Raw genomic sequence first — 22,350 nt, 5'->3', positions numbered from 1 at the left:
CATAATGTGGGTCTTGCCTGACAACTAGAGAGTCAGCAAGACCTGTGCCTGGCTTTCATTTGGGAGGGGGGGGGGGGAGGTGGGGAGGGAGAAAGGTCTGTCTTTTCAAGTGCCTGTCCAGAAAACAACAACACCATGCTTGTCAGTTTGATGATGATGCTGTTGTTGGCCCTGAAAAAATGGAGTGCTGAATATTCAGAAGGAGAAAGGTTTCAATCCGTACTCCTGTCAGGTAGACTGCAATGTACATTCTAAAGACCACAGGGATACTACAAAGTATACTCCATGAGAGAAGGTTCCATGCATGTCTATTTCTATATATGTGTTCAGTTGCACTCCCTTCCCAATAAATACTAATGCTTTAAAAGGATGTGCAGCAATGTTCAATTCTTCAGAAGATTTAAATCACTATTTAAGTTATTTAACTGTGTCCGCAGATTACTTTACAGAGTGGCTTTGTACAGGAATTGAGTTATAGTGTATCTCAGGTATACTGACAATTTTGTGTAGGAGAAATCCCTTCACATCAGTGCAGAAATGGTGGAGAATAGCTGTCTATGTGATAAAGGAAAGCCTGTTCCATTTGAATGATGCAAGTTTGTGGTTGTGAAATATAAAAACAAAGATAAAATCAAAGAACCAACTGTAAACTTGACTAGATTGTGTAAATCAGCCATCTGCAAAATGAAGATATCTACAACGCAGTGAGAACACTATCAATATGTCACAATTTTGTTTTATTCATGTGCTTACATTTTGTTTTAAAAAAGCCTTGTCCTCTATATCATTGCTAAACTATGTATTCATCAGTTCAGAGGCCTGGGAGGTTTGTATGAACAATCTATCTGGTGATAATTCTGGTAAATGATTCACCCCACAGCCCTTCCTGTTTCATAGAACACTCTGACTTCCATTTGGTGTCACACTACAGGCGGGAAGTCAGTATGATTATAAACATAAGCATCAGCGACATCATTCTGTGGCACCATCTGTTGGCATTCCAATGCACTGCATTAACAAACAGCCGGAATATTTTAAAAAATTCAAACTACAGCTCTTGTAAATTTGCTTGCAAAGCTTTCCTTATTTTTAGAAAAGGGACACATTTTGAAGCCTACAGCCCAATTTGATTAGAAAAGATTCCACTGAATATGGGTTAGTAAATCAATTTCACTCAGAGGCAAACCAGAACTGCAGCAAAATGTTTGATCGATAAAGGACACATTATGGTGGTTTAGATCAAGCAGTTTGGTGTAGGTGGGATATAGTCATCAAGAGACCAGTTATTGTTTAAAGCTGTGCATCTCTTGGCATTCTAAATTGCCTCAGTGTCTTCAAAGGACTATCTTAGGTTTTAAATACAGCTTTTGTTTTAACACTACTCCTTTTCTGAATATTTACTGCTGAAGAGAGTAATAATGATATTTTGGACAACACGCAATGGCCTGGATTTCTATTTTGCATTGCCCAACACATCACGGTCCTGAATAGGAGATATTATTAGAATGGAAAATACATTAAATCTCCGCCAATCTAGGTTAGAGCTTAATCTTCCCAAGGACAGGTGTGGGAAGACAACAATTCGGAAATTCTCAAATCATACCCCAACCCTCCAACTTTCAAACAGAGGTGGTTCAGGCCCTCAAACTGCTCTCAGAAGGTGGTGAAGCTTTTAAGACAGCCTCCATTTTAACACAAATACAGTTTTAAGGCATGGAGCTGAGAATGAATTCATGAGGCAAGTCCCTTTATTGTGCTGGATCAAGAGGAACTAAAGTGTTATACCCCAGGCCTAAAATTTTAGCAGACCTCCTGAGTGCAATCTCATTTCTCCTACATTCTCTCTCTCTCTCTCTCTCTCTCTCTCTCTCTGGGAATCTGGTTACAACTCCTGCAAACGTCATGGTATGCCACAGGTATAGTGTGTCTGTTCAAGACCTGGATTGGATTCAAGGGGATCAGAGGGAAAAAATGTCCTATTGCTTCCTGTAAGGGAAGAAATAGTGTAATGTAATGGAAAAGGAATCTTTCAGTTCTTGGACTGGTAACTGGAAAAAATGGAAATAAAATGAGGGCCATTTCAATCTGACTTGTAATAAAATTGGAATGTTCACTAAAAGCATGAAGTTAGCCTTCAATGTCTGGGATGGGGAGTTGTTGACCATTTGGAGAAAGGAGTTATTTCACTTGGTGCCTGATCTACATTATATATGATATGCTCAAGTCTGATATATGATGGTGACACTGCTTCCAAAATGAAAGCTGGTGTTCATTCCAACAAACTGACATTCATCACCAAATAATATTTACATTACAATATATAATGAAATTCCTGCAGAACAATATTCCTTTCAAAGACATCAGCGCTTGAAATTTACTCCCAAATAGACAAAGAAAAAATATCAGGGACCCATCTACAGTTAACTGTCAATTTTATCATCAGAGTTCCTGTTAGTGAAATTGTTTTCTGAGGTTTTTAATGGCACTGAAAAGTCATAGGTGAACACAGAAAAGACTTTTAAGGCTAGATTTTCCATGGCTTTGCCACTTTGCTTACAGCAATCCTGAGGTACAAGAAGACAGGGAAGTACTGTAGGTTTTCCTAACGCTTCCTGTCATTAATATTATCTTTGTGAAAAGATCTTCGCAAAGGCAGGTTTCCACAACCAAAAGGAGGCAGTTATGTGAGAATGATGATTATATCCATTATGCCAGTCATAATACTGGCTGTGAGCAATGACAGGAGGTCAGAGCCTGTAAAGATGTGCAATTATTTTTGGGAGAAACAGACTACCCTCCTCAATCCTTCGAGTGTTATTCAATTTGATCCTTCTCATCAATTGCCTCGAAGGAAGGCCATCCTGTTAAGCTGCCACAGATGACTAAGGTCGACGCTATGTATTTTCTTCTGTCTACCAGAGGAAGGTTTCCCAGAGCAGGTAGGCAAGCTGACAGATCTTAGGAAATTTAGTGGTGTCACTGTCATGGAAATTAAGCATTGCACAGTCTGCCAGTCTGATTTACTCTCCTTCCAGCGAAGTGGAAAATCTAGCCTTTAATGCCTTAGGAAAGGAAACACCAGTGATAGAGCTGGCCAGAACAGAATAAAGCAGAGGTCACACCATGCACTGGTTTCAAATCCAAGATCACAAACCTTTACAAACTGACAGCTGTTGTTATTATTGTGATTACTGTTGAAAAAGCCACTGGCTGTGCTGTTCCTGTCATATGAAAAAAGCTCTAAATCCTACAATGCAGTTCAGAACAGAAAATGAAATTATTGGTTATGAGGCTTCATACTGTGATTGGAAAAAGATATAAACAGTGAAACACTGCACTGAATGGCATATAACTTTGATTGTATTCAATACTGAAGGCATTTTTTTCAATCTTATTGTGCTTAACAAATTTGTTTTTCTGGAATTTTTGCTGCAGATTCTAACATCTTAATGGTCCATGCCACCATATCCATATACACTATTTAGTATAGAAATTACAATTCATGAAAAAGGCATATTACCCAATCACTCTGTTTTGATGCAGATCCTTTCTAGTCCTCAATAGTCCTAAACATATGTTGTGCCTGTGTCCTTTTGCACCTTTTCATTCAAGTGCCTATCAAACCTAATCTTGAATGTTAATAGTCCCTTCTTTAATTGTTGACTGGTGCAGTTCATTGTCTCACAAAACTGGAAAGGTTTTACTCCTCAGTCCTAATTGATAGATTCAATTCTTGATCCCTTAATCTCTTCTTTTCTAACCTGTCCTCTTTTCATCCCTATCGAATAATTCAATAATCCCTCTGCTGTAACAAAACATAGTTGCAGTGGCTTTATTTTGTATGTATAAACTCTAAAATACCCTCCTACACCCGTCTCTCTAGCTCACTCTTTCCCTTGAGTACATTGCTCAAAAAAGACCTCTTTGACCAAATATTTTGAAACCTGCCCAATGTCTCCTTATGTGGCTTGATGTCATACTTTGTTTAGTTTGCCTTGGAATGGCTTATTACATTAAATACAAGTTTGTATTGTGTTTATCTATAACTGGTTGCAACATTCAAATGAATCTGCAGTGCAGCCTTTCTATTGCCTCAAAATGCTTCTATGCTGTGGAGTTCAAAAATATACCAATACTCCTACTGGAGTCTTACTAATATTCTAAATAGATTTACCATGGAATTTCATCTTTTACATTCAATACTTCTTAGTTTAAAACATAGTTCCACTGCAGGTGCTGCCTTTAAGATATTGTAAATATGAACGCTCAAATTTATTTGCTCATTCTGATCACCCAGCTTTCTCCCAGTTAAAGTATATACGTTTATAATCAAAATGCACCAAGTGGTATTAAATTTCTATTGGCATTTATATTGTGTGGTACTGCTCATCGTTCTAAGCATGAAGATCCCAGAGTCTACTGAAATCCTGCAATATCGAATCACTTTTCAAATGATGTTTCTATCTATCATGTGTTACACTGGCTTCATGTGTACTCATTCTTGCAGACTTGAGATTGAAAGGTTCTGGCAAAGTTCAGGTCAATGAAAGGACAGTGGGGACACTTTCTTCAGAAAGGCATTTCTTGAAAGTCATGTGTTTTGTGATGACTGCTTGTTTACTGCAGGGTCCTTGCCTGGGCTTAAGATGTGTAGGTTGCACCTCTGGTATAGAGATTGTTTAAGTTCTTCAATTCGTAACTAAACTGGGGGAAAAAGTAAGAGCTTAGCTCTCCCGTTCAGCCTCTTGCTGTAGGTGCAGTGTGGCACCTGGAGCCAGAACCTCACTGTGCTCCTGAAAAGCATCTGGATGAATCTTCAAGTAATGATTTTGCCCCTTCCTCCAAGGAGGCACTAATGCCAGGGCATAGATACCTCTTGCTTCCTTGTGTCTCAAACAAGTGGTCATTATTCCTGTGTAATCTGTGGAAGTGTTGGCAGGTGCTGCCCATTAACTAGCATTATGGCCAGGAGGCAGCCTGACTTCTCCTCATTGTTAAGAGACATGTCTTTAGCAAGGATTTGCTGTCATGTTTATTTTTAAAGCAAGTGTTAGAAATTTGAAGCTGAGCTGTCTGATCTGAGCCCAGTTAGCTTTGTTTTTTTTTAGAAAGGTAGAACAATAGAAGCAGCCTGAAGGGGTGGGGCCAAGCTCCCACAGAGCTAGGATTTCTAGTTTTAGCTTTCAGCAGTTGCTGGGGTCTTGAAGCTGGATGTGGAAGCTCTTATTCATCTCTCTATCACTGGTAAAAGCTAGGATCTCTTCTGGCTGTTCAAATTGCATGTGAGACAATCTGTTTTACTGAATTCGCCTTTGTCAAGGGTGTGAAAATGGGATGTTACTGCATTGGATCAATTGTCGTTTAGTGGTTAAATAATCGATTGTTCTTGTAAGTTTTCCAGTAGAGTTAAGTTATTCCAATGTTATGTTTTTTTCTTATGTTTGTATTTTAACTACAATGTAAAAGTAAAATGTGTTTTGCTTAAGCCAGGTAGTTTGTCCAATCAAATTACATCCAGAACACAACACTTTATACTTGCTTTTTAAAATAAAAAAAGGGGTATAGGTTATCCTATTTATTCTGAGAGGGTTTGGTCTGGTCCATATATAATGTTCACCTCCAAGTGTGGTAGCTGCTCAACATTGATTGGGAAAATGAAACACTGCCTCATTTATCCTCCTTGACAAAAAAAGGTGTTACGGATATTTATAGTTTGTTTACAATTGATATAACTCAGAGAAACAACTCAGCATAAGGGGTTTCAGGTGGAGAGGGAATGAACGATTAAATCTGGGATAACTGTGGTCCATTTTGCTCATTCATTCAATCCATTAGTGAAGGCTTTAGAAAGCCTCAGCCACTGGACTTTTGAGAGAAAATTTAGCCACATGAATAAAATAAACCAGCCCCATCCACATTAATAATGTTATACAGGTATATATCTAAATTCATACTTGAACAGGACAATTGGACTCAATCTTGTGTTCCATTTATCCTTTCAGGGTTGAATTAGTTCTTGCGACATTTTATTAAAAAATAATCAGTTTTCCATTCTTAATCTCCACCAGCTATTCTGAGATGCCAGGAATGGGTTAGATCACTGATCTCAGGATTAACATATTCAAGAGTCATTACAGAGATTCATAAGCTGAATAGAAATGCAGTTGTTCCACAGTTAGTAAACGAGAGCTCAATTTAAAATGCAGGTTTTTTAAAAAAGCTGAACTCAACAACGAAAATGATTTCATTGCATGTGACTATTATAGCCCCAAAGGCTGGACCAATTGCATTACCTTTGGAAAATCCAAAACTGCAAGGGTGACATATTCTGCCATTGCTTTCACATAATGGGAAAGACAATCAGGCAAGGTGGAAAATGGAATACTGTTTTGCTATCATTTGCTTTGATTAGATTAGATTAGATTCCCTACAGTTTGGAAACAGGCCCTTTGGCCCAACAAGCACACACCGACCCTCCAAAGAGTAACCCACTCCCCTCTGACGAATGCACTGAACACTATAGGCAATTTGGCATGGCCAATTCACCTAACCTGCACATCTTTGGACTGTGGGAGGAAACTGGAGCACCCAGAAGAAACCCACGCAGACATAGGGAGAATGTGCAAACTCCACACAGACAGTCACCCAAGGCTGGAATCAAACCTGGGACCCTAGTGCTGTGAGGCAGCAGTGCTAACCACCGAGCCACTGCGCCGTCCCCAATCAAGACCAATTTCTAACCCCTCATTGCTTTTGAGCAAATCGTGAGAGAAATTAAATACTGTTCAATCATAAAGTTAAAGGTGTTTATTGGGTTCACAGCTAATAACAAAAATACTTTAATGGCAGAGGCCCTTTACAGAAATAATATACAGAGGTTTAACTTTATGGAATTAAAAGCCAGCTGAATGTCACAGATAGAATCCCAACTAATTATCCGTTGGTTTGTGCATTTTAAATTATTCAGCATTATTGTATTTACAAATATTTGTAAATCAGACTATAATAAAAGGAACATCACCATAATCTTACCAGACCATCTCTCATTAGACAGAGATGCACTTCTAACAAAGGGAGAGGTTGAGAAGGAGAGTCCTTTGGGGTAACCTCATCTGGTGCAGGAATTAGACCCTCGCTGTCAGCATCAATCTGCATTGCAAATGAGCTGTCCACTGAACTTTGCTGTTAAAATTTTTGTTCACTTCTTGTAAGATTATTCACTTTAAATAAATATGCACCCTCCAAGGAGTACAGACTATCTTGGAAGGCTATTGTGAGGCGACTCAATTTTTGGTGGCAAGAACACCGAGAGAAAATCTGAAACACAAGCTACAAGTTTAAAATGGGTGCAGAAGCAGAGTGACCTGGGTGTATATTTACAGAAGTCATTGAAGGTAGCAGGATAGATTGAGAGCATAGTTAATAAAGCACGGAACATCCTCGGCTTTATTAATGAATGTGGCCCATAGTACAAGACCAAGGAGGTTAGGCTAAAACATTGCTTCAGTCTATTCTGCATCGAGTTCTGGCCACCATATGTTCAGAAAGATGTCAAAGCATTGAAGATTCATATGGTTTCAGGAATGAGGTACTTCAGTCATGTAGACAGATTGGAGAAACTGGATTTGTTATCCATAGAGAAGAGAAGATTGAGAGAAGAATTGACAGGTGTTTAAAATAGTGAAGAGTCTAAACAGAGGTAAAGAATATTCAAACTAGTGGAAACATGAAAAACAATAAAAATGAAGGGAATTGGAAACACAGAATGTTTGAGGCAGGTGCAATCAAGGTTTTCAGGAGGACATTGGCTGAAAATGAAGTACAGGGTTACTGGGAGAAGGTGGGGAAATGGGAGAAGGTGGAGGAAAGGGAAAAGGTGGGGGAATGGGAAAAGCTGGGGAAATCTGGAGTGCCAGTGCAAAATCATTGGGCTAAATGGCATCCCTTTATGCTTTAATAATTACTCTGTGAATCCTGAGCATGCAGTGCCATCCTATGGTGTTGCAAAGAATGTAGTGTACACACTTTCACATTATGTAAAGCTCCAGGATCTACATCTGCGATGTAGTCCAGCATCCACATTTTTTTCACTGGTTTACCTTGGGCCTTTCTTCTACAGGATATAAGACACCGTTAAGACGCCTAGATTGCTCGATGCTAGAGACATAACAGAACTTCCACACAACAAGAACAATGTTCACACTCTGACCTTGCTTGTGATGGATGTAACAATTGAGAAACAGTTCCCACATCCACATAGAAAAGGGATGTCACCTTAAATTAAATGCTCAATACTGGCGTGATGCCATTATTTTCTCAACATTGGCTGGTGGGTGCTTAGCAAAGCTAAACATGAATGTAATGATTTCTTAGGATTGTTTTGTTTAACAAGTTTATTTGCAATAATGTAGGAGCCATTCTGCAACACATCCTTAAGGAAATATCTTGTACTCCCAATGCATGCGGAGGTGAATTCCAAGCTTTGGTGAGTGTGCATTGTGCATTCTGCAAGAGATTTAAAGTTTCTGATAGATATCAATGCACGCTCAATTATAATTAATTTCTGGACTAGTTCTGACAACAAATCGCCAAAGCAGTAAGTTTCAAATTCCAAATGCATCTTTGCCTTTTGGATACTAATATTTGTGTTTCAGGGGTTTTTGAGAATGTCCTTACCTCTGGACCAGAAGACCAAAGTTTAAACTCTATTATGATGGGCAATGGGTATTACCATGCAATCCAAACAGAATTGTTTTCCCCTTCTTTTGTCTACTTTACCTGAAAGGGAGAAATATGATACTTTCTTCCGCCCTGTCACCTAACAAGGGAAAGTTAAAATGTAATGCATAATCTTGAACAGACTGTATGAGTGATGATTAATCTGCTTAACTTAAAACCTAGTGTAGAAAGGTTAAAGAGTGGAGTTACGTGTTTACAGTGAGGCTTGGGGTTAGAGGGAATACATGGAGACTTTTGGAAATCCAGAGAAATAGTGGAAATTGGACTGATGCTGTTTTCTCTGGGTATCTGCAAGTCTAACAAATAAGTGGGTATTCAAGAGAATGCCAATGGAAAATCAACTGCTTTGTCTCAAATCTGTTGGTGACAAGAAATCTGATGAAAGAAGCCTTTTACAGGGGAGAAATGGATTGGCAGGTCATTAGACTTTAGATACCGAGAGTCAAAGAGTGTTAGGATAGGCAGGAATCTGGACCAATCAGATCAGGATATTATTAACAGGCAGAGCAGGCTTGAGGGGTCGAATGGCCTACTTCAGACATTAATGACTCAGAGACAGTCTGCACCATCACAACAATGTTTTCACGTATGCACTTTACACATGGTTGCCCAGAGCCTATCAAGCTAGTTTACATTCCTTGCGTGTGGACCTTGCAAAACAAAGAATTTTAAGTTCTTTCATGTGATACACAGTCAATGCTTGTGTGCCAATGAAATGGGAGTTGAAATTGATTCCTGAAAGGTACATTTATTATGTTTTTGCAATTTTCTTACCTCCTCGTCATCATCGACATATTGCCCGTAATGTTGTTCCATCATTTCCCTCTGCCATCTCTCCTGTTCCAAGGTTTGCCGAATCAGCTGAGCCACTTCACTGGTTTCTCCAGGTTTCTCCCGTCCAATCAAAAACCTAAAATTGAGGCCATTCTTGTCAATATATTTCCAATTGTCTCATCAACATTACAAGGCTGACTTCCAGTCACTGTTTGCTTCTATCTCATTCAGAGATACAGAAGAAAGGCGGGTTTAGTGACATAAACAAAATCAAAATGAAATCTGAAATTAAAACAGAAAACACCAAAAGTACACAGAAGGTCAAGCAGCTTTGATGGAAAGGAAGACGGAGTTAATATTTCAGGAACCTGATTTGATAATAACAGGTCATTGACTTGAGATGTTCACTCTGTTTCTGTCTGCATAGATGCTGCTAGACTTTGTAAGTATTTCGAGCACTTTTTTTATTCCCATAGAAATGTTAAGACCACAGCCTGATAGACTAAAACTACACGGGTTCCCAATATAAACTTCAGCTTGATGACAATCTCAAACTGCAGACTGATAGAACAACAGGAAAAGCTTAGAGCTTCCTTTTACACTTGTAATAGAAATAGAAACATGTAACACTGAAGGTGTGATTATATGATTAGACACAATGGCAAAACCTGGTTGTCAATTCTCTCTATTTTCTCTACACTATTTCTATTAAACACCAAATATGCAGATGTTGCTGGAGAAAGATAAGCTTAACTGGTGTTTTGAGATTCTGCAGCATATTACAGTCAGGTGTTCCAGCACAACCATCAGGTGCCAGTATATCACAATTTTTTTTGGGTGAGAAAGTTGAATGGTATGTTTTAATAAATCAGTCATAGTTGTTAATAGACCCAGTCATTTTATCTGGAAGGTATGGTGAGGAAACATCTAACGTCAGGCTTAAACCTAAAAACCTAAGGACTGAATCTCCTTGCCCAGGTTGGGTGCATAGATTCAGAAAATTCCCAAGACAAAGTGCACTGTAAGGAGATTTATTTTTCCCAGGTGGGGGTGGTTAGATTATCTGGGTTCATTCCCAGAAATGGATGCAGGGTGAGGATATGGCTGGAAGGCCTGCCTCAGTGATTCAGCATTGTGTTGTCTGTGAAACATTCATGAGTAAAGTGTGACTAATTCCCCTTTCCATCCCTGCAGAAGTGGTAGTTGCTGAGTTCAGGTGTTGGATTCCCAACTCTGGGCTTTCTCTGCCAATTCCCAACAGACAAACTCTCAGTCAGTGCTAAATCCAAATGCAACATTTGTTTTGAACATGTGGCATCTTGTCATACTCTGAGGCTTTAATTTGAAACAATATTCTGGGTTAAGTACATACATTGCCCATATTTACTTTCCATGAGCAATATTTCTTACTTGTTCTATAATATTCACACATTATTAATTTCATCTAGCATCATTTGGCCCAAATATTTTGGTTAAATCATTCTATAATTTCAGCAACAATCAATATTTAGTAAAATCCTGCAAATTTGAGCAGTTTATTTTTGAGTTTCTGAATCCAAATAAATGATAAATGCCAGTTAACTAATTTTAGGGTGCCCAGATTTTTCTCCCACTTTGTCATTACATCTCTAAGCTGTAATTATTGTTTTCTACCTAACGTCTATATTTTTATCCATATCTAAATTTATCTCTAATTCCCAGAGCTTTGAATTTAAGTCAAAAACCTTTGAAACAATAACTACCTTCTGGACTCAGTCTCTTAAAATGCAATGTTGACAAAAGTCCTCCTCCATAATAACTGATCTGTATTTTTATTCAATAAATATAACTCTTTAAAGTTGTAAATATAGTTACTGGTCTGTGACATAATTAGGTTCTAGATCCTGTCTCACTGTCAAATATCTGATCAAGGTGAGTATTGTCTTTAGTAACTTCCCCTTAACCTGGGGTCACGAAACAGTGGTGAATTACATTTGCTACCTTCAATTCTAAACACCAGGATTTACTCAATTTACAGAAAACAGTCATTGAGTAAATTTTCCCAATTCCATGTACCCTTTTAATCCCTTTGTGCGAATAATTCTTAATTCAGCCTTGTAAAGACCTTGTAACAGACCACAATGACAACTTTTAGCCAACATTATTTCGGATTTTCAAACATTGCAGATTTCTGACAATTCTTACGACAAAGTATCATTTACTAGGAGGTAGTGTGGTTGATTTGACACACCGAGTGGCCAGACATTCATTTACACCTTTAATTTTATAAGTGAACTTATCTCCTTTTCAAAATACTGACCATAAACAAAACAATACTTTCCTTCACAATTATTTCATCAACTGACATCTGGTAGTTATCAAGTAGGCTGAATATCCATGACTCAGTCTAATCCTGTACTGTAGGCTTGGGTCTCATTATTCTATGTATGGCTTGTCCTGCTTTATGGGTTAATAACTGACTTTTTGTTTGGTTTAGTGAACAATTCCAAAGGAAGGGTTCTTGCGGATTAGTGGTAGTGTCCCTACCTCTGTGCCACGAGACATAGGCTCAAGTTCCATCTGCTCCAGAGGTGTGCCACAACATCTCTGAACAGGTTTATTAGAAAATATATTATTGAAAAAGTTCCAAGTGACAAAGGGATTTTGAATTATTCTGGTGAAGACACAATTGTAACGACACTGTTATAACAAGTGCGTGAAATCTTGATGACTGCTTTTAGTACCTCAGCCTTGAAAGTTATTAATAGTGGGTTAATGGTTAATTGAAGTGCCGGAAATGACCTTGCTACTTTAGGCATCAACTGAGTCACTGCTTCTGATTGAACTGCAAAGAAATTTTATGCAAACACATTTCAATATTATGTATGGTAATTCCTGAACAATATTTTTTTAAAATTTAGATTCCATAAAATTCCTACAGTGTGGAAGCAGGCCATTCGGTCCATTGAATCCACATTGGCCGTCCAAATAGCATCCCACCCTGACACCCCCATCCCTGTAACCCTGTATTTCCCACAGCGAACCTACCTATCCTGCACATTCCCAGACACTCGGGGCAATTTAGCATTGCCAATCCATCTAACCTGCACATCTTTGGACTGTGGGAGGAAATGGGAGCACCTTGAGAAAACCCACCCAGACACAGGGAGAACGTGCAAACCCCACACGGACAGTCAGCCGAAGCTGGAATCGAACCCCAGTCCTTGCTGCTAACCACTGAGCCACTGTGCCGTCCCTTTTTGATTGTGCCAATAAATAAAATAAAATTCTCATTGGTTTCTTTGGAAGCTGCAAATATCTCTTGGCAACCTCCCCTTCTTTTGGGTTCCGTATGGCATGATGGTGGTTGGCATGATGGCCAACATCATGCATTCCATTCCACAGGAGCCTTATGCCCATTCTCTTTCTGCTGTGGGTTTGCAAAATTTAGTGGTTTATAGCTAGGCCAACTTGCAGCAACACTTCGTTCCTCCTCGAGACCTAGATTCAAAATATTATAACATAAATCACTTGGCATAAAGCCTGAGGCCCACCAGTTGACTAGGTGAAACACTGACCACTGTTGACCACTCTCATACTTGACCACCTGCGCTGGCAGCAGGAAATGGGGATGCACTACTGATCATCTCCACAGGGGCAGAAACAAAGAGGAAAACATACTGATTCCAAAAGTGCTAAGTACACACAAGTGGAAATTTCTTCAGAGGAAGTCTGTGCAGTGAGCAACACTTTTTCTATCCAGTCATTACCACTGAGCAAACTAAGCAAAATAAAACAGGGAATTAACTCATGGTTCGGCAGATGCTTTGCCTCAAGCAAACATTTCAGTAACAGAGTGGCCATTATCTCGTCACAGTTTCCATTTATTTTATTACTTCATCTTACAAACACAGGGTTATACAGACAGACAGACTGCTCAGCAGTTTTGCCACTATCAGTATTTGCCTTTGTAAATATGTTACATTTTTAACAAGTGGGCACCTGGATTATGTGCAAGAAAATCTTGTGTAAATCTTATGAGAATCTGTTTCCAGCTGATGCAAACAGACTTCATCCCATCATAGGAACAACTGACGGTTTAAAGAAATAACTGTTGATTAGTGTAACAAAATGTAATAGAAAAATTCAAAGAAACCTTTGAAATAACAAGCAACAACAAAAGGTGATATAATTGGACTAATCAATTATGACTGAGATGAGGATAAATTTCTTCACCCCTTGAGTAGTGAGCCTGTGGAATTCTCTGCCATACAAAGCAGTTGAGACAAAATATTGAATGTTTTCAGGAAGGATATATAATTATGTAATTAGAGCTCAAGGGATTGAAGGGTATGGGGAGAAAGCTGAAACAGGCTACCCATGGACATGTTGAATGGCGGAGTAGGCTTGAAGGGCCTATTTTCATTCACCAATGGGTAATAGTACATGAAGATACAGCAAACATTATTTTAAAGAATGCATGTAAGGCTAAACAAAAATTGACTTCTGGTCTTTTCCTCACCAAACTCTATATGAGGTTTAACACTGGTGAGGGAGAATTGTAGTCAACCTGGGGACAGATCAAGTCCATGAATACACTGGCAAATACCCATTGGGATTGCTATCACTGGGGAATCGGAAACTGGCTTGGAGGTTGAAGTTTGGCAAAAATGTACTGGAGACGAGAATTTGACAGGGTTTGACAGGGCAGCACTGTGGCTCAGTGGTTAACACTGCTGCCTCACAAGGCCAGAGACCCGAATTTGATTCCAGCCTCAGGCGACTGTCTGTGTGGAGTTTGCACATTCTCCCTGTGTCTGCGTGGGTTTCCTCCGGGTGCTCCGGTTTCCTCCCACAATCCAAAGATGTGCTGGTCAGGTGAATTGGCCATGCTAAGTTGCCTGTAGTGCTAGGCACATTAGTTAGGGGAATGGGTCTGGGTAGGTTACGCTTCGGAGGGTCGGAGTGGACTTGTTGTGCCGAAGGGCCTGTTTCCATATTGTAGGGAATCTCATCTAAATAGGCCTGAGGGTGTGAGGAGCCATTTGATCTCCGGAGAGGAATTAAAGATTTATTCAAATGTGATTTACATCAATATTTAAAAAGTCTCTATGTCCTTGGACTGCCATGTATAGCACTTAACATAGCACTGTGCTCATCCAACAGTATTTTAATGCATCTTGGAATCCACACCACTGATTACATCTTGATGTTAACCCCTCATTCCTGATGAAGAGCTTCTGTTTGAAACTTCGACTCTCCTGCTCCTCAGATGCTGCCTGACCAGCTGTGCTTTCCCAGCACCACACTTTTTGATGCGAGCCACTCATTGCCTCAACACTTCAAAATTAACTTCCCAAACAATCTTCTTTGCTAAGTACAAATCTGGCTACTAGAGTTTCCACTTAGAAATTGACCTTGACTCCAAAGGTGACTTTCACTGTTCAAGAATCCTACCTGAAGAAGGGCTTATGCCCGAAACGTCGATTCTCCTGCTCCTTGGATGCTGCCTGACCTGCTGCGCTTTTCCAGCAACACATTTTCAGCAAGAATCCTACCTGAACTGATTTTAACAGGACTTTACCTTGACTGGCTTTTGGTTTGCAACATCTGGGAGCAACAAACTCATCAGGGCCAGCTAACAGAGATGCCAACTGAGTAGACAGAAACACTCCCAGAGAGGCAGGGGGCGCGCTTGCAATTTTTACTCTGCCCTGCGGGAAGAAATTAGGCATGCAGACTCATTAGATCACTCATGGAATTCCATTGCTGACATCCCACCCGCAACTCTGAATGACAAGTTTTACCTTGTCATTCACAGATTTGAAATGTTTGGGGCTGATCTTAGTAGCACAGATGAGAAGTTGTCAAAAAGACAAGAGACAGAGTGTGTTGGGAGAGATGGGCATTTCTCAGACTGGAGAGGAGTTGAAAGTGATATTCCCCAGACAAAGTTGTTGGGAACCTTGCCTTTTCTGATTTATATAAACAATTTGGGCATGAGTGTTGAGGACAAAATAGCAAAAATTTGCAGATGGTATTAAACTAGGGCGAATAGTGAATTGTGAGGGTGATGCTGACAAGTTGGTCACGGGGTAGACACCTGGCAGCTGAATTTCAATGCTGAGAAATGTCAGGTGATGCATTTTGGTAGAAGAAACACAGAGCGACAGTACAGGCTCAATAGCACAAATTTGAGGGGACTATAGGAGCACAGGATCCTTGGCCTTCAAATGCATAATTGCCTGAAGATGCCCAGGCAAGTTGAAAAGTTGTTGAGAAGGCTTATAGGATTATTGGGTTTATAAATATAGGAGAATAATATCAAAGCAAGGAAATGATGCTACATCTCTACAAATCCATTGGTCAGACCACATTTGGAGTACTGTGTTCAATTCTGGACACCTTATTTAAGGAAGGTTGTTAAAGCCCTGGACAATGTTACTGGAATCATACCAGGAATGAGGGATTTCAGATACAAAGAACTATTAGAAAAATGTGGTATTTCTCCTTGGAACAAAGAAGATGAAGAAGTGATTTTACTGAGGTGTTCAAAACTATGAACAATTTTGACAGGGTAACGAAGCATATTCTGTTTCCACTCGGTATTTCGGTAACTAGGGATCAAAACTGTCAGCAAGGCAGCCTAGACAGAGATGAGGAGACCCTTCTTTGGTCAGACAGTTGTTCGAATTTGGAATATGCTGCCTGGGGGATGTGGTGAAGACAGATTCCATAAGAAGTTCCAAAAGAGAACTGGATATACCTTCAAAAGACTTTGAGGGCTCTGGAGATCGGGCTGGAGATTGCGACTAGCTGGGCATCTCTTTCAGGAGCTGGCACAGACATGATGGGCCAACCAGCCTCCTTCTGTGCTGTAAAATTCTACGATCAATACTGTTATGAACAGGGCAGAACACCACCCAGCAGAATACAGCGGAGTCATCAACATTAGATTCCAAGAAAGTCATAACTTCTTGACTGCAATTAAACTGTGGCCCCTGGAGGAGAAGTGCATTATTCCTGCCAGGATAACACAATGGGAAGCGGTTTTGAGGTCAGAACATCTATACATTAAGGAAAACCTTTTTTTTAACTTTTAGTTTTCTATTATCTTCATCAGATCATTAAGTGTGCACTTGATCTTTGATGACCCCAACGATCGTTGATGTATCCCTTGTCCCTCATCCATCCTACGACCTGTACCTGAGCGCAAAAGACTCTTCCTTTGGTTCCTGCCAGCTGATGTGATATCCCTGTCTGCCCTATCACTTTGGTTTTGGGTGAGAAACTGGCTGGAAGCACACAAGCACCACAGCATTAAATCAGGGTTAACTGGTATCATGCTAACATCGCGAGTTTCCTGGAACAACTTGGTGACTTTGCCTGCACACTACGAAGTGAAGTCACTTGGTTTCTTTAAAGGCTGGGAACTAGGAGAGAAGAAAGAAATCAACAAACCATTGGTGGATGCAGGTCCAGTTACAACGTTTAAAAGAAACTTGGATAAGTTCATGAACAGAAATAGTTCATAAAGGCTTGGAAGGACCTGGGCAAAGTGCAGGCAAGTGAGACTAGTTCAGTTTGGGAACATGGTCAGCGTGGACTGGTTGGACTGAAGGGTGTGTTCCCGTGCTGTATGACTCTAAGACAAATTCAAACTTGGCACCTGTTCTCTGGAGCAACAGACATGTGTGCCTCCACATTCGTTTAACGATTTCCCACCAATTATTTACAAAGTCTATTTTTAGTCAGCACAATGCTGCAGCACAACCACGACAGGACTTTGTTCAGATGTGACACATTTTAATAATAAATAAGTGGAAAGACACTTTGCATGATTTATATAGCATTTGTTTGATTTCCAATTATATTCTTCCTGTGGAAATCTAACGCAGATGAATGAATTATTGCTACAAGGCAATAAAAACTGTGTTACTATACCAATTTGTAACTGGAAACTTTTTAACGTTTAATTTTAAATGTGCATTACACAAGATAAAGCTTTGATGCTGTTGCATGTCTGAATGAAATTAATTAACACAAGTATACTCTGTCATTGAATAGTTGACAATTGGATTGAGTTGATTAATTAGGAAAAAGGTTTCTTTTTTTCCACTTTTGTTGTTCTCTGAGCAACCCAGACAGAATTGAGGACAAAAGTGTCTCAACAATAGGGGTATGTTCGCAGTTATAATAATTAGATTAGGCTGGATAGCAATATTTTACATTGTAAGGATAAGCGTACAACTTTACACTTTCAGCAATAAGGACAACGTGGTCTGAGATAACATGGAATGGAGATACAGCTAAAATAGCATTGTTTGTCTGGGTGTGCACAGTCAGAAGTTACACGACACCAAGTTATTGTCCAACAGGTTTATTTGAAATCACAAGCTTTCGGAGCGCTGTTCCTTCATCAGGTGAAGACTATCACATCAGTGCTCCGAAAGCTTGCGATTTCAAATACACCTGTTGGACAATAACCTAAAGTCATGCAACTTCTGACTTTGTCCACCCCAGTCCAACACTGGCACTTTCACATCATGTCAGAGTGTGAATATAAAGATAAGCTCAACAATGACAGTCAGCCAGTTTAACTTAAGTAATGAGGAAGCTTTTAGAAATTATAGTTCAAAGTGAATTTATGTTTTTTTCCAAGAGTAGTTTGTGTGTGAAATAAATTTCTAAAGGAAATGGTGAATGTAGCTACTGTTACAATGTTTGAAAGACATTTAGATAAGTGCATGAATCTGAAATATTTGGTGGGATATGGGCCAAGTGCAGGTAGGTGGGACTGGTTTAATTTGGGATTATGGTCAACATGGACTGGTTAGACTGAAGGGTCTGTCTCCATGCTGTATGACTATAATCTATAAAATTTAACAGTCATTTAGGGAAAATGCAAGTTAATTAGGGAAAATAAACATGGATTTGATGCCAAATTATGTTTTCTAACTTGCTTGAGTTTTCTCAGAGAGAGTTGATGAGGGCAATACTATTGATGTACTACTGTACATAGAATTACAAGTAAATTAGACAAGTGACATATAACAAATCTGTGAACAAAGTTGAAGTTCATGGCATAAAAACAACAATAGTAACATGCTCCAGTATGGAATATTCATCCAACTCTCATCCCCACATATAAAGACGGATGTAAAGGCACAAGAGAGAGGGTACAGAAAAACATTCAGAAGAATGGTTTCAGGAATGAGAAACTGCAGTGACACAGATGGATGGGGAATGTTGGGACTGATTTCCTTGGAAAAGAAACAATTGAGAGGCGGTTTGAGAGAGGTATTCAAAAATCACGAGGAGTCCAGACAGAGTAGATAGGAAAGGTTGAGAACTAGAGGGCACAGATTTTTGGGAGCAGACAAAGAAATAATGATGACAGAGGCAAACCTTTATGCAATGAACGGTTAGGCTATGGAATGTGCTCCGTTAGAGACTGGTCAAGGCAGATTCCATTGAAGTTTACAAATGAGACTGAGATCATGGAGTGGAAATTTCCAGTCTTTGGGACTAAGTGTGGGACGAGTGTGTTTGGTGGAAACTGACATGTCACCTCCACTGCTGAGATAACCCATCCACTGTGTGCCAGTCAGCTCTTTAAGAATTGAAAGGCAAGTGTGAGTGACCTTCTTGGCAAGTCACAGATCCTGGTACTAGTGCCCTGGATCAACAGAACCTGCAGCCAATCAGACACCAGCATTTTCTGGGTCTTAAAGACCATTGGTCTTCTTAGGGGATGTAATGGCAAGAAGCTAAATACTTTTTGTCGTGTCATGGCTTGTGGGGTCACAGGGAGATGAGAATTGGAGACTGGGAAAAAGACATGATTTTCAAAGGATGCAGGCAGAACCTGACTATTCCGGCAAGAAAACAGTGAACTTTCTGACGGACTGGGAAGAGAAGTAACCTGGGACGCGATGGATTGAGGCCCTTAAGTGACCATTAATTTACCACTCAAGGGCCTTAATTCTTGGCCAGTCAAGAAGGGAACTGAAAATGTGTTGCTGGAAAAGCGTAGCAGGTCAGGCAGCATCCAAGGAGAAGGAGAATTGACATTTCGGGCATGAGCCCTTCTTCAGGAATGAGGAAGGTGTGTCAAGCAGGCTAAGATAAAAGGTAGGGAGGAGGGACTTGGGGAGGGGCATTGGAAATGCGATAGGTGGAAGGAGGTAAAGGTGAGGGTGATAGGCCGGAGTAGGGGTGGGAGCAGAGAGGTCAGGAAGTAGATTGCAGGTTAGGAAGGTAGTTAGGGAGCTACTCGAGTAGCTATGATCACCCACATGGGCTCCAGCTATGCCTGTCTCTTCGTAGGATATGTAGAACAGCCCATCTTCCGCAGCTACACTAGCACCACCCCCCACCTTTTCCTCCACTACATCGATGCCTGTATCGGCGCTGCCTCGTGCTCCCACGAGGAGGTTGAACAGTTCATCCACTTTACCAACACCTTCCACCCGGACCTCAAATTTACCTGGACAGTCTCAGACTCCTCCCTCCCCTTCCTAGATCTCTCCATTTCTATCTCGGGCGACCGAATCAACACAGACATTTACTGTAAACCGACCCGATTCCCACAGCTACCTAGACTACACCTCCTCCCACCTTGCCCCCTGTAAAAACGCCATCCCATATTCCCATTCCTTCGTCTCTGCCGCATCTGCTCCCAGGAGGACCAGTTCCATTACCGTACAACCCAGATGGCCTCCTCCTTCAGAGACTGCAATTTCCCCCCCAGACGTGATCGACGATGCTCTCCACCGCATCTCCTCCACTTCCCGCTCCTCCGCCCTTGAGCCCCGCCCCTCCAATCGTCACCAGGACAGAACCCCACTGGTCCTCACCTACCACCACACCAACCTCCATATACATCGTATCATCCATCGCCATTCCAAACGGACCCCACCACCAGGGATATATTTCCCTCCCCTCCCCTATCAGCGTTCTGAAAAGACCACTCCCTCCGTGACTCCCTCGGCTGGTCTACAACCCCCAGCAACCTAACCTCCACTCTCAGCACCTTCCCCTGCAACTACATGAAATGCAAAACTTGCGCCCACACCTCTCCCCTCACTTCCCTCCAAGGCCCCAAGGGATCCTTCCATATCCGCCACAATTTCACCTGCACCTCCACACCCATCATTTACTGCATCCGCTTTGCCCAATGTGGCCTCCTCTACATTGGGGAGACAGGCCGCCTACTTGCGGAACGTTTCAGAGAACACCTCTGGGACACCCGGACCAACCAACCCAACCACCCTGTGGCTCAACACTTCAACTCCCCCTCCCACTCCACCAAGGACATGCAGGTCCTTGGACTCCTCCATCGCCAGACCATAGCAACACGACAGCTGAAGGAAGAGCGCCTCATCTTCCGCCTAGGAACCCTCCAACCACAAGGGGTGAACTCAGATTTCTCCAATTTCCTCATTTCCCCTCCCCACACCTTGTCTCAGTCCCAACCCTCAAACTCAGTACTACCTTCCTCACCTGCAATCTTCTTCCTGACCTCTCTGCCCCCACCCCCACTCCAGCCTATCACCCTCACCTTTACGCCCTTCCACTTGTTGCATTTCCAACACCCCCCCCCAAGTCCCTCCTCCCTACCTTTTATCTTAACCTGCTTGACACACCTTCCTCATTCCTGAAGAAGGGCTCATGCCCAAAACGTCGATTCTCCTACTTCTTGGATGCTGCCTGACCTGCTGCGCTTTTCCAGCAACACATTTTCAGCTCTGATCTCCAGCATCTTGCAGTCCTCACTTTCTCCCAGTCAAGAAGGGAAGCCAGCGAGGAGATTGCAGAGCCTTTGGCTTCGAGCTTTATGTCATTATTGTCGACAGGAGTAGTGCCAGAAAACTGGAGGATAGCAAATGTTGTTCCCTTGTTTAAGAAGGCAAGTCGGGACAACCATGGTAATTATAGGCCAGTGAGCTTACTTCGGTTGTGGGTAAGGTGTTGGAAAAGGAATTAAGAGATAGGATTTATAATCATCTGGAAAGGAATAATTTGATTAGGGATAGTCAACACTATTTTGTGAAGGGTAGGTCGTGCCCCACTATATTGCATTCTTCGAGAAGGTGACAAAACAGTTGGACGAAAGTAAAGCAGTTGATGTGGTGTATATGGACTTCAGTAAGGCATTTGATAAGGTTCTACACAGTAGGCTATTGCACAAAATACGGAGTTTTGGGATTGAAGGTAATTTACCAGCTTGGATCAAAAATTGGTTAGCTGAAAGAAGACAGAGAGTGGTGGTTGATGGGAAATGTTCATCCTGGAACTCAGTTACCAGTAGTGTACCCAAGGATCCGCTTTGGGGCCACTGCTGTTTGTCATTTTTATAAATGATCTGGATTGGGTGTAGAAGGATGGGTTCATAAATTTGTGGATGATACTAAGGTAGGCAGAGTTGTGCATAGTGCCAAAGGATGTTGTGGGTTACAGAGGGATATAGATAAGATGCAGAGCTGAGCTGAGAAGTGGCAAATGGAGTTTAATGCGGAAAAGTGGGAGGTAGTTCACTTCGGAAGAAGTAACAGGAATGCAGAGTACTGGGCTAATGGTAAAATTCTTGGAAGTGCAGATGAACAGAGGAATTTCGGTGTCCTAGTGCATCAATGCCTGAAAGTTGCCACGTAGGTTGATAGGGTTGTTAAGAAGGCATATGGTGTATTGGCATTTATTGGTAGGGGGATTGGGTTTTGGAGCCACGAGGTCATCCTTCAGCTGTACAAGACACTGGTAAGGCCGCACCTGGAGTACTGCATGCAGTTCTGGTCACCGCATTATAGGAAGGATGTGAAAGCTTTGGAAAGGGTTCAGGGGAGATTTACTAGGATG

The 22,350-nt window shown here is 41.1% G+C and overlaps 1 protein-coding gene across 5 annotated transcripts in view; it reads right to left on the bottom strand.

Annotated features, from left to right (window-relative positions):
• LOC140465833 (neurabin-2-like) overlaps positions 1-22,350 on the bottom strand; it is a 222,517-nt gene that overhangs the window by 45,549 nt on the left and 154,618 nt on the right. For all 5 annotated transcript variants that reach the window (XM_072561666.1, XM_072561662.1, XM_072561663.1 and 2 more), the window contains exon 6: positions 9,514-9,649. In XM_072561666.1, the coding sequence (XP_072417767.1) occupies positions 9,514-9,649 (136 nt within the window). The remainder of the gene's footprint in view (positions 1-9,513; positions 9,650-22,350) is intronic.

This window comes from Chiloscyllium punctatum, chromosome 42 (assembly GCF_047496795.1).
Source record: "Chiloscyllium punctatum isolate Juve2018m chromosome 42, sChiPun1.3, whole genome shotgun sequence".
Taxonomy (NCBI): Eukaryota; Metazoa; Chordata; class Chondrichthyes; order Orectolobiformes; family Hemiscylliidae; genus Chiloscyllium; species Chiloscyllium punctatum.
This window is presented reverse-complemented; position numbering and strand designations above follow the sequence as displayed.